Source organism: Hemiscyllium ocellatum, chromosome 15 (assembly GCF_020745735.1).
Source record: "Hemiscyllium ocellatum isolate sHemOce1 chromosome 15, sHemOce1.pat.X.cur, whole genome shotgun sequence".
Taxonomy (NCBI): domain Eukaryota; kingdom Metazoa; phylum Chordata; class Chondrichthyes; order Orectolobiformes; family Hemiscylliidae; genus Hemiscyllium; species Hemiscyllium ocellatum.
In genome coordinates this window covers 61,329,695-61,346,444 of record NC_083415.1, presented here as the reverse complement: position 1 = coordinate 61,346,444, position 16,750 = coordinate 61,329,695, and the positions used below count along the sequence as shown (strand labels likewise).

The window sequence follows — 16,750 nt, the reverse complement described above, 5'->3', positions numbered from 1 at the left end:
GATTGGTACTTTTCATTATTTACATAAATAATTTGGATGTGAGCATAAGAGGTACAGTTAGTAAGTTTGCAGATGACACCAAAATTGGAGGTGTAGTGGACAGCGAAGAGGGTTACCTCAGATTACAACAGGATCTGAACCAGATGGGCCAATGGGCTGAGATGTGGCAGATGGAGTTTAATTCAGATAAATGTGAGGTGCTGCATTTTGGGAAAGCAAATCTTAGCAGGACTTGTACACTTAATGGTAAGGCCCTAGGAAGTGTTGATGAACAAAGAGACCTTGGAGTGCAGGTTCATAGCTCCTTGAAATTGCAATCGCAGATAGAGAGGATAGTGAAGGCGGCGTTTGGTATGCTTTCCTTTCTTGGTCAGAGTATTGAGTACAGGAGTTGAGAGGTCATGTTGCAGCTGTACAGCACATTGGTTAGGCCACTGTTGGGATAGTGTGTGCAATTCTTGTCTCCTTCCTATTGGAAAGATATTGTGAAACTTGAAAAGGTTCAGAAACGATTTACAAGGATGTTGCCAGGGTTGGAGGATCTGAGCTACTGGGAGAGGCTGAACAGGCTGGAACTGTTTTCCCTGGAGCGTCGGAGGCTGAGGGGTGACCTTATAGAGGTTTACAAAATTATGAGGGGCATGGATAGGGTAAATAGGCAAAGTTTTTTCCCTGGGGTCAGGGAGTCCAGAACTAGAGGGCATAGGTTTAGGGTAAGAGGGGAAAAAATATAAAAGAGACCTTCGGGGCAACTTTTTCACAGTGTGGTACATGTATGGAATGAGCTGCCAGAGGAAGTGGTGGTGGCTGGTACAATTGCAACATTTAAGAAGCATTTGGATGGGTATATGAATAGGAAGAGTTTGGAGGTATATGGGCCGGGAGCTGGCAGGTGGGACTAGATTGGGTTGGGATATCTGGTCGGCATGGACGTGTTGGACCGAAGGGTCTGTTTCCATGCTGTACATCTCTATGGCTTTGTCATAATAGATTCAACTTTTAACTCCAATGGGGCAAATACTACGCCTGATGGATTATTTTAACACCATATTTATCAATTTATTACTTAGCAACTCTGTTATTACAATTGTCTGACAATCCCAAACAATTCCCACTGGCAGGAGAGTTTGACAATTAAAGGTGGAAAGGCTCAGCAGGTCTGGCAGCATCTGTGGACAGAAATCAGATTTAAAGTTTGGGGTCAAGTGACACCCTCAGAAGATGTTACGATCAGAGAATGCAGTGCCTGAAAGGGTGCAAAGCAGACGCAAAGGCATTTATAAAAAGGGAACTGGAAAAAATATTTCAATGGGGAAGATATTACAGGGTTATGGGTAAAGGAGTGAGGGAATTTTGCTACAAGAATTAAATTGGAGAGGCTACCATTCTTCTTTTGGCAGCAGGGGAGATTTGACAGAAAGGTAAAGAAACTCTGTTTGAAAGAAATACTGTTTCTTTTAACTGATGGTACAAGGATTAAAGGACAGATTAAAGCTTTTGAGCAACAGATGCCAAGGGTGATATGAGGAAGGACATTTTTTTTTAGGTAGTAATGAATTGGAACTCGCTGCCCATGAGGTGATAAAAACAGTTTAAAAATGAAATTGAATGGATATTGGAGGGAAATAAACCCAAAGGGCTGCAGAGATAAGAGTGGGGGAATGGAGCTGACTGACGTGCTCTACAGAGATCCAGAATTTACTCACTGGCTGAATAACCTCCTTCCTAATTCCTGCCGTGAAATTAATCCAGAACATTACAAAAGAAAAGAATACATTTTATGGGATAATTTCATTCAGATTTTTCAGTGTGCAAGAGCTCTCAAGGTGAACGTCAATTGTTAGCATATTCCGAGTACTGACATCTGGTCGGTAGATTAAGGAAAGTAAAGACCACATCTTGGGCTGTGAACTATAAAAATGAGGATAATGTACAATGCTTTTAAAAGGGCGATTGTACAAGGGGTTTATTTGCAACTTTGGAAAACAAATGAAGCGAAGTGATGCATGAGACAATGTTACTTTTCATAGATACTGAGTATAGTCAATTCTGCTATAACGTGTGTTTCTTCAACGGGAATTGGCTTTAATGCAATTGAAGAACTTCGACCATTATTTGTAGAAGGTCACTGTTCCTTACCTGTGTTGGATATAACATGATTCCTGCCCCATTAGTTTAGATGGCACAGTTATTATTGTGATTTTCTTAAAACTCTAGATCGCGCAAGAACAGAACTAGTGCATTTTTTACGTAGAGAGAGTAATAAGGACGTGAAATGCCCCACCTGCTAATGTAGTCAACTCAGCCACATTAAGGAGATTTAAACAATCCTTAGATAAGCACGTGGATGATTTTGAGATAGTGTAGGGGGACTAGCTGAGAATAGTTCATAGGTCAGCGCAACATCGAGGGCCGAAGGGCTTGTTCTGTGCTGTATTGTTCTATGTTCTATATCAGAACCAACTGTACAGACAAGTAGGCACCATCTGATATGGGTTCAGGGGTGCACAGCATCGTAACAATTCCTTGTTTGTTCCAGCTGTAACTTAACATGGATTCTGTGAGAGAAATGCAAACAGAAGAAAGGAGAAAATTCCAGAAACTGGATCCATCAACATTATCTCTATCCATGTGAAGTTTATTCCAAACCTGTTGTTGAAAGAGCTAGATAACTACATTAGGGGGCCTTGAAGTAAATAATTCTAAACCCAAAGGTGAAGCAAAGACTCAGGTCCAATGAACCAATTGGTAAATTAAAGACTGTGCAGGTAACATTGTATTCTCAAAGAATCAAAAAGAGTTCAGAGAAAGACCATTCCAAGTCTTGTGATTTGGGCGGATGAATTCCATTTTCTCCATCCATCATATATTTCTGGTTTGTTAGCTTTGGTGTTTCTCTATGTGCGCACATGTGGGTAGATTTGAAAAGAAACAGTTAAGTTTTATACTCAAAAATTAGAAATTCAGTTTTTTGCATTTTGCCAATGGTTAAGGTAAGTTTGGTTACAATGAATAGTTATTTTCTTGCTGATTTTCTTTTAACTTGAATTAGACAGTCAGGTAAATTGGATGTTTGGTAGTTTAATTAAATTTTCACATTTGTAATGGTTCAGGGAACAATGGGGCTTGATAACAGCGCACTCGCCCAAGTGAGTCTCACACAATTAAGTTCTTTATCAGTTTTTTTGAACTCAAATTGCACAGTATACCTTTCCTGCATCACTGCTTGTGAAAAAAGGAAAACATCTCCTCTCCCAATGACGACATGATTATTTTGTTGCTTCCAACAATTGTCTCTTTAATTTCAGTTAGATCTTCTCCCATTCAACTTCTTTCTCATTTTCTCTCCACTCTAATTCATATTTTGACCTATCCTTCTGAAACCTGTCACACCCTTTCTGCGTTTGTTCCTCAACTTGTCTCTGTCCTACCAATGGCATTCTGTGAGAGAATATGGCTGCAAAATGCCATAACGAAACTGGAGATGAATTATTACTACATTACAATAGTAACTACACTTCAAAAGTACTAAATTAGCTGTAAGGCACTTTGTTATAGCCTCATACTTTATGAAAAACAGATTGTTGTCCTTTAAATGCATTTGAGAAGTTATTCAAGCACAAGGAGGAAAACAGGAAGACTTCGCGACGGCTGGTGGGTAAGTTTGGTCGTTTATTTAATAGTTAAAAGTTTAAAGTTTTCCTTCAAAAAAGCGGTAGCAGACCCGGAAGGCGCGCTAGGTTACCTGGGTAAGGTTTTTTTTTCTCTCCCCTTATTTAAACGCGTAGGCGAGTCACCCGAGGCACTACACGAGTAGTGCCTCCCACCCTTCCACCTCCTCTAACCTAATAATAAGACCAATTGTGACTAGCGGGTAAGTGCTGCATTTTCCTTGTTTGTTTCTTTAGATTTAGTTGGTTTTTGTTTTTTTTAAGGAAAGCTTACTTTTAGAGGGATGGCAGTGCAGAGAGGGCAATGTTCCTCTTGCAACATGTATGAGGTGAGGGAAGCCATCAGCGTCCCTGCTGAGTACACTTGCAAGAAGTGCAACCATCTCCAGCTCCTCCAAACCCGTGTTAGGGAACTGGAGCTGGAGTTGGATGAACTGCGGATCATTCGGGAGGCAGAGGAGGTCATAGATCGGAGCTATAGGCAAGTAGTTACTCCGAAAGTTCAAGATAGATGGGTGACAGTGAGGGGGAGTGGGAGGAGGAAGCCAGTGCAGGGACCCCCTGCGGTCATTCCCCTCAAGAACAAGTATACCGTTTTGGATACTTGTGGGGGGGATGACTTACCAGGGGCAAGCAACGAGGTTCAGGCCTCTGGCACGGAGCCTGGCCCCGTTGCTCAGAAGGGAAGGGTGGAGAAAGGTAGAGCGATTGTTCTTGGGGACTCGATAGTGAGGGGTACAGACAGACGGTTTTGTGGGGGCGACAGGGACTCACGTTTGGTATGTTGCCTCCCAGGTGCAAGGGTACGTGATGTCGCTGATCGTGTTTTCCGGGTCCTTAAGGGGGAGGGGGAGCAGCCCCAGATCGTGGTCCACGTTGGCACCAACGATATAGGTAGGAAGAAGGGTGAGGATGTAAGGCAGGCTTTCAGGGAGCTAGGTTGGAAGCTCAGAGTTAGAACAAACAGAGTTGTAGTCTCTGGTTTGTTACCCGTGCCACGTGATAGAGAGTCGAGGAACAGGGAGAGAGAGCAGTTAAATGCGTGGCTACAGGGATGGTGCAGGAGGGAGGGATTCCGGTTTCTGGATAACTGGGGTCCTTTCTGGGGAAGGTGGGACCTCTATAAAAAGGATGGTCTACACTTGAACCTGAGGGGCACCAGTATCCTTGGGGGGAGGTTTGCTAGTGCTCTTTGGGAGGGTTTAAACTAACTCCGCGGGGGCATGGGAACCAGGACTGTAGCTTTAGGGTACAAGACCTTGAGTGTAGGGAGGTTAGGAATAATGCAGCGATCTCTAAGGAGGGTGACTGTAACCAGAAAGGTGGATTGAAGTGTGTATACTTCAATGCCAGAAGTATAAGGAATAAGGTAGGTGAACTTGCAGCGTGGGTTGGTACCTGGGACTTCGATGTTGTGGCCATTACAGAGACGTGGGTAGAACAGGGACAAGAATGGCTGTTGCACGTTCCAGGGTTCAAATGTTTTAGTAGGATCAGACATGGGGGTAAAAAAGGGGGAGGCGTGGCATTACTTGTCAAAGACAGTATCACAGCAGTGGAATGGACGATGGAAGAGGACTTGCCATCTGAGGTAGTTTGGGCTGAGGTTAGAAATAGGAAAGGTGAGGTCACCCTGTTAGGTGTTTTCTACAGGCCTCCTAATAGTCCTAGAGAAGTAGAGGATAATATTGCGAGGATGATTCAGGAAAAGAGTGAAGGTAGCAGGGTGGTTGTTATGGGGGACTTTAACTTCCCAGATATTGACTGGGAGAGCTATAGCTCGAGTTCATTAGATGGGTCGGTGTTTGTACAATGTGTGCAGGAGGGTTTCCTGACACAATATGTCGACAGGCCAACAAGAGGGGAGGCTATATTGGATTTGGTTCTAGGTAATGAACCAGGCCAGGTGTTGGACTTGGAGGTAGGTGAGCACTTCGGGGACAGTGACCACAACTCGGTGACTTTTACTTTAGTGATGGAGAGGGATAATCGTGTGCCGCAGGGCAAGAGCTATAGCTGGGGGCAGGGAAATTATGATGCAGTGAGGCATGACTTAGGATGTGTGGATTGGAAAAACAGGCTTCAAGAGAAGAACACTAATGAGATGTGGGGAGTGTTCAAGGAGCAGCTACTGCGTGTCCTCGATAGGTATGTACCAGTCAGGCATGGTGTAAAGGGCCTTGTGAGGCAGCCGTGGTTTAGTAAGGAATTGGAGTCCCTTGTGAAAGGGAAGAAGGCGGCATATGTAAAGATGAGGCGTGAAGGTTCAGTAGGGGCGATTGAGAGTTATAAGGTAGCCAGGAAGGAGCTAAAGAGGGAGTTAAGAAAAGCGAGAAGGGGACATGAAAAGTCTTTAGCTGGTAGGATTAGGGAAAACCCAAAGGCTTTCTATAGGTATGTCAAGAATAAAAGGATGACTAGGGTAGGTATCGGTCCAGTCAAGGATAGTAGTGGGAAGTTGTGTGTGGAGGCGGAGGAGATTGGAGAGACATTAAATCAGTACTTTTCATCAGTATTCACTCAGGAACAGGACACTGTTGCTGATGTGAATATGGAATCACAAATAATTAGAATGGATGCCCTGGAAATATGCAGGGAAGAGGTTTTGGGAATATTGGAAAGGATGAATATAGATAAGTCTCCTGGGCCTGATGGCATTTACCCCAGGATCCTATGGGAAGCTAGGGAGGAGATAGCAGAGCCATTGGCCTGGATTTTTATGTCATCGTTGTCAACAGGAATAGTACCAGAGGACTGGAGGATAGCGAATGTGGTCCCATTGTTCAAGAAAGGGAGTAGGGATAGCCCTAGCAACTATAGGCCAGTGAGTCTGACTTCAGTGGTGGGCAAAGTCTTAGAGAGAATGGTAAGGGATAAGATTTATGAACATCTGGGTAGGAATAACGTGATCAGGGATAGCCAGCATGGTTTTGTGAAGGGCAGGTCATGCCTCACAAACCTTATTGAGTTCTTTGAGAAGGTGACCAAGGAAGTGGATGAGGGTAAAGCAGTAGATGTTGTGTATATGGATTTTAGTAAGGCGTTCGATAAGGTTCCCCATGGTAGGCTAATGCTAAAACTTCGGAGGTATGGCATTGAGGATACATTAGAGGTTTGGATTAGGAATTGGCTGGCTGGAAGGAGACAGAGGGTAGTAGTTGATGGATTATGTTCATCTTGGAGCGCAGTTACTAGCGGTGTACCACAAGGATCTGTTTTGGGACCATTGCTTTTTGTTATCTTTATAAATGATCTAGAGGAAGGACTTGAAAGCTGGGTAAGCAAGTTTGCGGATGACACAAAAGTCGGTGGAGTTGTGGATAGTGAGGAAGGAAGTGGTAGGTTACAGCGGGATATAGATAAGTTGCAGAGCTGGGCGGAAATGTGGCAAATGGAATTCAATGTAGCTAAGTGTGAAGTCGTTCACTTTGGTAGGAATAACAAGATGATGGATTACTGGGCTAATGGTAGGCTACTTGGTAGTGTGGATGAGCAGAGGGATCTTGGTGTCCATGTACACAGATCTCTGAAAGTTGCCACCCAGGTAAATAGTGCTGTGAGGAAGGCATATGGTGTACTGGGCTTTATTGGCAGAGGAATTGAGTTCCGGAGTCCTGAGGTCATGTTGCAGTTGTATAAGACTCTGGTGCGGCCTCATCTGGAGTATTGTGTGCAGTTTTGGTCGCCATACTATAGGAAGGATGTGGAAGCTTTAGAACGAGTGCAGAGGAGGTTTACCAGGATGTTGCCTGGAATGGTAGGAAAATCTTATGAGGAAAGGCTGAGGCACTTGGGGCTGTTCTCATTGGAGAAGAGAAGGTTTAGGGGAGATCTGATAGAAGTGTATAAGATGATTAGGGGTTTAGATAGGGTAGATACTAAGAACCTTTTACCGCTAATGGAGTCAGGTGTTACTAGGGGACATAGCTTTAAATTAAGGGGTGGTAGGTATAGGACAGATGTTAGGGGTAGATTCTTCACACAGCGGGTTGTGAGTTCATGGAATGCCCTGCCCGTATCAGTGGTGAACTCTCCTTCTTTATGGTCATTTAAGCGGGCATTGGATAGGCATTTGGAAGTTATTGGGCTAGTATAGGTTAGGTAGGATTCGGTCGGCGCAACATCGAGGGCCGAAGGGCCTGTACTGCGCTGTATCCTTCTATGTTCTATGTTCTATGTTCTAAGTAGGGGGATATGCTAATAGGGTTATAGATAAAGAAACGGGCTGAAAATGTGTTGCTGGAAAAGCGCAGCAGGTCAGACTGCATCCAAGGAGCAGGAAATTTGACGTTGCAGGCATAAGCCCTTCATCAGGAACGTCAAATTTCCTGCTCCTTGGATGCTGCCTGACCTGCTGCGCTTTTCCAGCAACACATTTTCAGCTCTGATCTCCAGCATCTGCAGACCTAGCTTTCTTTATCTATAAGGAGAAAGTGAAGTGGAGCACGGACCCGTTTGGCTGAAAAGCCTGTTCTGGAGATATATCGAATATAACAGCCTGATTGAATATTGCACATTTTAGCAGAACAATAACATAAAGTATGCCGTAAATACGAAAGGTGCATCACCAGCATCTCAGGGTGGCTAGCAGTAGATAATAATTCATGTCTTTCTTTCATTGCCCATGAACTATGTATCAATTTAATAAAGGAAAACGGATGCATCAAGATGGGAATCAGGCATTTTGTCAGACTGAGGAGCAAACAAGGCTCATCTCGGGGTAAATGTGGAGGAATCCAAATGTCCAAACTTTAGTAAACCACTGAAAGTACATTTTTAAGTCTAACCAAAGCTTAGAGTTGGGTGCTGATTGACATGCTGAAGCCTGAAAGCTGAAGAAAATCCTGGTAGTGAGACAGGTGAATAGCTACGGCCAGGTACCAATTGGTAATTGGGCTTGAGATGTAGGATTGACAATGTGCACCAAAGCTGGTGATGCAGGAACAAGTATGCATCATCTCATGGGGCTAAAGAAGTTCTCAAGAAGGTTCTCAACCTGCAATAATTCTACTTCCTCTAAGTAGGTTGCTAAGGTTCATATTTCAGATTCCCAGCAGCTCAAGTATTTTGACTTTGTATTTATGGCTAAACATGTACATTCTAATCCACAGGTTCCAAACACACATGTAGGACAGAACTAAGAAATCTTACAGGACAGAATAGGCTACTTGGCCTGTCACGGCTGTGATGGCTCTCTGAAAGAGCTATCCAAGTTTAGCTGGTTCTTTAACCATGGTTGTCCAAATGTTTCCTTTTAAAGTATTTATCAAATTCCCTTTTGGGAGTTATTATTGAATTTGCTTCCACTGACATTTCAGAAAGTGCATTCCAGATGATAACTGACTGCATTAGAAGAAAGCCTAACCTCCCCCTGTGAGTTTGCTAATTTGCTTAATTGGTCTTATAGCCTATGTCCTGCTTAAAAAGAAATTTCTGAAAAGCAGGATGGAGTTTCAGTAAGGAATAAATTACCCCATATACCATACAATGTTTCTCTCGAGTTAACCACTCACTAGGTTGACTGGTCCCCAGGACAGATGCAGTATTGGATAACATGCAAAGCTTGACGTAGCCCACTATTTATCCAAGGGGAAACCTCTTCCAGATGTGTTACTGACTTACCCCCATTACTTTACCCCGTTGCTCCAAGTCCTCCCACATCGAGTGCACAATGTACTTGCACATATACTTTCCCTCTCGCCCTTCTTGCTTCATTCGCACCAGGGCCATCCTAGAAAAACACAAACATACTTCGGCTAAAAGGCAGATTAATCATCATCCAAAGTGACTCTACTTGGAGCACTGTTTTCTTCTTAAAGAGAAACACTGCACACTGGTCAATTTGAGGGATGCCAGTGACAGAAATAATTCAATCTTTTGCATTTATATAGCACCTTTTCTCACAGAATAATGCCCAAGGTGCTTCATGAGAGTGTTAACAAACATAATTTGTCACTGAGCCAATACAGTAAACCAACTAACCAAGTAAATAAAAGTTATCGAAGGGTTTACAGCAGGAAATACAGCAACTAGACAATCTATTTACACAACAAAGAACTGCAGATGCTGGAAATCTGAAACAAAAACAGAAATTGCTGGAGAAATGCAGGAGGTCTGGCAGCATCTGTGGAGAGAAAGCAGAGTCAGTATTTCAGGATCCAGTGACACTTCTTCAGAACTGACTGTAACTGGGAAAAGGTGGTACAGATGCTGAAGACGCAGGGTTGGAGGGAAGAGGCGAAGAGTAAATAAAAGGTGGAGATGGAGCCCAGACAGAAAGGACAGCAGTTGGGCAGACAAAGGAATGGATAATGGTAACCTGAAAAGAAAGAAATGCTGACAATGGGGACTGTGAGTAGGGGAAAATGGGTTGGCTGAGACAAAAGCAGTCCACGTCACTACCCAGCCTGGGTATGGGGTGGGCACAAGACATGGAAGGGGTTCAGATTCTAAAAACTGTCCAACTCAACATTGAGCCTGAAGGCTGCACAGTCCCCAAGGGGAAAATGAGGTGCTGCTCTTCCAACTTGCATTGAGCTTTTCTGGAACACTGTGGCAAACTCTAGACTGAACCGCTGGCCTGGGAACATGGTGGGGTGTTGAAGTGGCAGGTAACTGGAAACTTGGGGTCATTTTTGCAGAAAGAGTTTAGTGCCCTGCAAAGCACCTGCCCAGACTGTGTTTTACCTCCCCAGTGTAGAGGAGACCACATTATGAGCAGTGAATACAGGAGACTAGATTGAATGAAGTGCAGGTACCTCCTTCATTTATGCCCCACTCAGCGACAAGCATAAATAAAAGGTGGTTCCAAGTACTGCTCAGTCTAAAAAACACATTCTATCTCTATTCCTGAGATGCTGCCTGGCCTGCTGTGCTTTGACCAGCAACACATTTGCAGCTGTGATCTCCAGCATCTGCAGACCTCATTTTTTACTAAAAAACACAAAGCCAACAACAGAAAGATATGCTCAATATGAGAGTGAACTTGCACCGAGCAAATTTATCAAGTACCATACTAAAGAGAGCAAAAGGCTTAGCTAAGGTAGAAAGGGGAAAGATCGAGACAGGAGTAGGGTCACAAGAAAGAAGCTGCATTATAGATAGTAGGTGGATCACAGAAATCAAAGCGCAGACAGAAATAATCGTGAACTTATTAGTTTTTTCAATGAAGACAACAATCCTGACGGTGCCCTCATAAATCCTGGGAAATGCTTTTCCACTGAAATGGAGAGTCAGAACATCACCAGCATTCTCCCAAGGAATCAAAGTTAAAATTGTCATGGCACATGGCAGTTAACTGCAGAAATGGCACGTCTCACTTTGAGGAATTTTCCAGTCAATTTTTAGTAATGTAAGCATCTGCATTATGTAACTCTTCACATCATAATTCGAATTTGCAACTGGGAGCTCCGCTGCAGTAATTTCGACCTGTACAGAAACATCCTCATGCCACACGGGATGACTTCATTTCGGAGTACGCGTTTCCAGATTTTTGTGGTGATGTCACCAACTGGGAGCGTACACGGAATGGTTTAACACTAACTCACTGGCAGTAACCTCACACTCTAAACAAAAACAAAATAATTTCTAGTTGTTATGCGAGTTGTTTTTAAGTGGGAGAAGCTGATCTCAGTAATCATGAAGACGCATTTGGCTCCACAGTAGCACTTCTGCCTCTGTATCAGAAGGCTGAGTTCAAGTTTCATTTCCAGAACTGAAAACATAATCCTGACTCAATGAGTCAAACTCTCACCTGAGTCAGAGGGTCACAGATTCAGGCCCCATCCCAGAGACTTCAGCATGCAATCAGGACTAACAATAACAGCGACACTGATACTAATTGAGTCTCCGCCTCCTGCTCTCTCAGGTAAACACAAAAGATCCTACGGCACTATTTAGAAGAACAGAAACGTTCCCCCATTGCCCTGGGTCATATTTATCCCTCTATTATTAAAATCACAAACATTTTTGCAATGAGACACATATTGCTGAAACTTTCCAGCCTGTATTCATCAGCACAACACAGGAATGTCAAAATTCAAACAAGCACAAGTTTACCACAGGAGAAAAGGGAGCTGATTAGTGGGCACATCAACTCAAATTTACTAATGTTGTCATAAAGAAAGCAATGGGAAATTTGCAGGGTCCCAATTTATTTCAAAAAATTAGTTAGTTGCAATCAGAACATTTTCTCACTAGTATAAATTAAGATGGTTTGAAAATTGGCATTCTGGCATTGTCCTGATGAAAAGACTCAGCAACATCTCTCTTTATAATAATATATACTTCTGTTCTATCAAATCACTGGAACAGTTAGTTGGTTCTTATCATGCCAGTAGGTGAGATCATGCTGTGTATCAATTGGTAGCATTGTTACAACAGTGACTACATTTTAAAACAAAACTACTTAATTGGTTTCAAACTTTTTCATCACCCTAAGATGGTGAAAGACGCTATAGAAATCCAAGGGTTACTTTCTTTTTAGGTTGCTTTATGAGGAGAATAAAATCTGTCAGGAATATCTCAATAAGAGAAGTGATTTAAATTGATGTGCTACCTGTGAACATTCCTCTTTGAACTTACATCACCAAAAAGGTTAAGTGTATTACAGTCTGTAGAATTTTGTTGCATTTGAGCTGACTGCTAATTTATCTTTTCAATTATTCAAGGGAAGAAAATTAAAACCTCATCCACAGAAACAGCACTTCACTGAGAAGGCAGTCAATCAATAGAGTCAGTTCCCTTACAGAAAGTGAAACAGTGCTGATCCCGTCAAGTGCAACTTAGATGTCTTTCAGAAAGTAACACTCTGGGAATCAGTACGTGAGTAAACATGGGTATGTCATGTAAAAAGTTCAAAATCACACAACACCAGGTTCTAGTCCAACAGGTTTATTTGGAAGCGCTTGCTTTCGGAGCGCTGCTCCTTCATCAGGTGGTTGTGGGATGTGGTATGGCATATAGTAAGTGAAGAAGGGCTTATGCCCGAAACGTCGAATCTCCTGTTCCTTGGATGCTGCCTGACCTGCTGCACTTTTCCAGCAACACATTTTCAGCTCTGATCTCCAGCATCTGCAGACCTCACTTTCTCCTGGCATGCAGTAAACGTAACACAACTTGGCAGGAATAGGTGATTTGGTCCTACTTTTTCAAAACCTCACCACCACAGGGATTTTCCTTGCCTTGTGTCTGAATTTGGTTTAGACAAGCTACTAAGATTCACACAACACCAGATTATAGTCCAACAGGTTTATCTGGAGGCACTAGTTTTTGGAGCACTGCTCCTTCTTCAGGTAGCTGCACAGCCACCTGATGGAGGAGCAGCACTCCAAAAGCTCGTGCTTTCAAATAAACTTGTTGGACTATAACCTGGTGTTGTGTGATTTTTAACATTGTCCACCCCAGTCCAACACCGGCATTTCCACATCAAAGCTATTAACAGATTAAGCATGGTGATGAGTCAACAACGTAATTACTTTTATTGTGTTTGAACCTGATGCAGCATGGTCCTTTATCATCAAGCAGTTGAAGTGAAAATCCAGTTATTTGACGCATTGATGGTAGATTCATAATTCAATTAGGTCCAAGCTGTAAGTGACTTCTCTCATGACTGTGGAATCCACTACATGATCAGTAATGGCAGCCATAGAACTGGCAGTTGAAGCTGGTGTTTTTGGAGCTTGGGGCAAGTTCTGCAGTTGTGTCATCTCTGTTTTTTTCTTTCTGAGGGGATGTTGGATATTGTGAATTTCATGTCGGTGGCGCTTGAAGCAGTCAGAGCAAATTTCAATGCTGACCACCATATGGGTTAATTGGTCGCACATTCTCCAAGGAGAAATGCAGAGCTGTGTAGGATTATTTTTGGGGCGTCCCTTCATTGTTTGTACAGGTTACCTTGAACCAAAGAATCAATTATATGCAGGTTGAGGATGAGTTTGATTATGACTGCACCTGCGGTTTGGGGCAAGGACCACCACCCTAGGACTTGGTTGTATGTCCATAGGTCACACTTTACAGCTTAACCTACTCTAATAAATGTCCAAAGATGTGCGAGTCAGGTGAATTGGCCAAGCTAAATTGCCCGTAGTGCTAGGTAAAGGGGTAAATGTAGGGGTATGGGTGGGTTGCGCTTCGGCGGGTCGGTGTGGACTTGTTGGGCCGAAGGGCCTGTTTCCACACTGTAAGTCTAATCTAATTGTTTACAATGGAGAAAGGGTGAGTGAGGCTGTATTTTCTCCTGCCGCTTTTGAATGATCCCAGGAAAGTGGAAACTCCAAGATGCCTTGTCAGCTTCAATGAATGTTGAGGCAGGCTGTTTCTCTGCTTCTGTTTGCCACAGCCCACATCATATTGTCATTGCACTCTTTCTTTCAAAATTACCAAATTCTTGTAGATGCCACCTTCATGCCATAATGGACTTTGTTGCCAATCTCTACCCATCCCTTTGAGATAGAAGTCAGCAGTGTTTATCACAAAAAGGGTGGATAAGACTTGAAACAGTTCCAAAGATGATTTCCAATCAGGTATCAGTTTCATTTTTGCTAATAGGGGATTACTTGTCTGGCAAAAAGAATCAGAATTACTTCAAGCTAAGACCAAAAAATAATGATTATATTTCTGATAGATTCTTTCTTCATCAACTAACTAATTTTTAAAAAAATCAACCTGTTCAACGATGTTATGACACCTCTGGAGCAAGTGGGACTTCAACCTGGGCCTCCTGGCTCAGACATAGGGACATTACCAGTCCATCACAAGAGCCCTATATATGCTTAAGGTTTTTTTAAAAATAAACCTATTCAGAGACATTATTACACACCTCTGGAACTGGTGGAACTTGAACCCGGGTCTCCTGGGTGAGAGGTAGGGACACTAGCTGTGCCACAAGAGCTCAAGGGCTGCTCAAATAACCACCCAAAGAATACCTTATATCTGTACATACCTAACTTCAATCAATAAGTATTACATAAATACAGAACCTTTCATGAATTCATTTATATATTATTGATGACCACTGAATAAAATACTACCATGACCAACAATAATCCTATTTATTTAACCTCTATATTGACTTTGTCAGTGGTGTTAAAGCAGCAGAGCAGACTCTCTTGCATTCAATTTTGCTGCCCCTCGTCACTAGAGGGAGCCATTCACCATCTGCACCAACACTAGTGTTACAATGAAGGACACAGATTGCTAACAGCCTTAACCGCATATTGTCCAACCTTGAGTTTATCCTTCAACTAACTGGATTTGCTACTATGCTGCAATCAATGAAAATGTCAAGGCTCTTCTTAACAGCACTCAGTGCAGTTAAACGTCTGCCAAAGACAAGACAGCCAACAAATGACAAGTAAAGCATAAAACACTTGTCATACCCTCAAATCATCTTTTCCCTCAAATACACAAAATTCCAATGCAGAAGCAGTATTCCTAATAGTACAAATAATGTCACAAAGTAAATTTACTAGCTCTAAAAGCACTAGTTCAAACATGGGGAATTAGCAAAGATAATGAGTTCATTATACAATATGGATGCGCATAACCTTCTTGAAAGACCTACTGTTCCCCACCCAGCTTGGCATCAAAGGTTCACCAATGATTCAGAGAGTTATTTTTGTTTATCTTGACATCTTTCTGAAGAGCTTCTTTCTGTGCCCTTCCAGCTCTGATCTATTGACCATCCACTGTCATAACTCCAGCATTGGAGTCACACCATTTCCTTAGCAAATTCACCTCTCTTCCTTTTCATCTTTAACCTCTCCCTCGAGCTAATTTTTCATCACAAATCTTAAAGCTTCCTTTATTGATTTAGTGTTAGATTGCTCATCTATGAACAGCCTTCGGACATTTCACTTTGTTTAAGGTGCGATATAAATACAAGCTGCAGTTTGAAACAAACTGAAGTAAGTTAGATTCAAGACTATTCACTCATTTGTACATCTACAAGATCTCTCTGCAATAATCTAAAAGCCAAAGCTTCTTACAGCTCCTCTGCTGCGAAGATTCATTCTCAAAACTCTTCCTCCTAGCCTATTACCAGTATTGCCAGCAATGGGCACAATTGTAAAACTATACTACACAGGAAGAGGTCACTCAACCCACCATGGTTGTGCCAGCTATTTGAAACAGCATTCCAGTTCATCTCAATCCCCTATAGTATGGTATGAACAGTGAATAATTACATGCTCAGCCCTGAATACTATGGCACACAGTTTTCTTGTTCATTTGAAGCCACTTAAGCATATACAGTTACAAAGACCTTTTTATATTTAACATTGCTTGGATGACTTAAGTTTTAAAGGATTGTGGAAAATTGATTTATTCCACGCTTTGTGAAAATACCTGGAGTGGTTTCTTGAAAAAGGGGTCATTGAAAGTTCATTGTGGATACTGGAGACAGTTTCTTTAAACAAAGCTTTCTGTAGAATGCCTGAGTGGTGAAAACTGCTTGCTTTGCTGTAGATTGCTGGGGCTGTGACTGCCTTGGAAAAGTACATGTGTTATCTTGTTAAGTTGGAGGAAAGCCTGTTTAAGAACAAACTGAGTTGGAGGAAAGCTAGCTAAGACCAAGATGTCCAGCTTATCACTCATTTTTGAAAAGAAAACTCTCTAACTTGGAGTTCAGGGTGAAACATATTAGTTATTTTGGAAGTGTGAAGAAATATCTCAAGATTGCAATACCTGAGCAAGCTGTGTCTGTAAAATGTCAGAAGCAACTTTTTAAAAAAGCAGACCTTAACTAAAGCTACAAGTGTTACATTTTGAGGTCAGTTTCCATTTCCCTCAATGACGCAAAGACCAGAACAAGGGAGCAAAAAGTTCAACTTCGAACCAGGATGTTCACAGGATGACACCAGGAAGCAAGTCTTCACACAAAGGGTAGTGGAAAACTGAAACTCTCCCGACCAAAATGCTGCTGAGCGGAGTTGATCAAACATTTCAAAACTAAGACTGATAGATTTTCTTTCGATTAGATTAGATTACTTAGTGTGGAAACAGGCCCTTCAGCCCAACAAGTCCACACCGACCCACCGAAGCACAACCCACCCAGACCCATTCCCCTACATTTCCCCCTT

General features: G+C 42.5%; 1 protein-coding gene across 1 annotated transcript in view; it reads right to left on the bottom strand.

The window, feature by feature from the left end:
• Positions 1 to 16,750, bottom strand: part of LOC132822815 (ubiquinol-cytochrome-c reductase complex assembly factor 1) — a 127,898-nt gene that overhangs the window by 69,097 nt on the left and 42,051 nt on the right. The window contains exon 6 of the mRNA XM_060836169.1: positions 9,294 to 9,402. Within this exon, the coding sequence (XP_060692152.1) occupies positions 9,294 to 9,402 (109 nt within the window). The remainder of the gene's footprint in view (positions 1 to 9,293; positions 9,403 to 16,750) is intronic.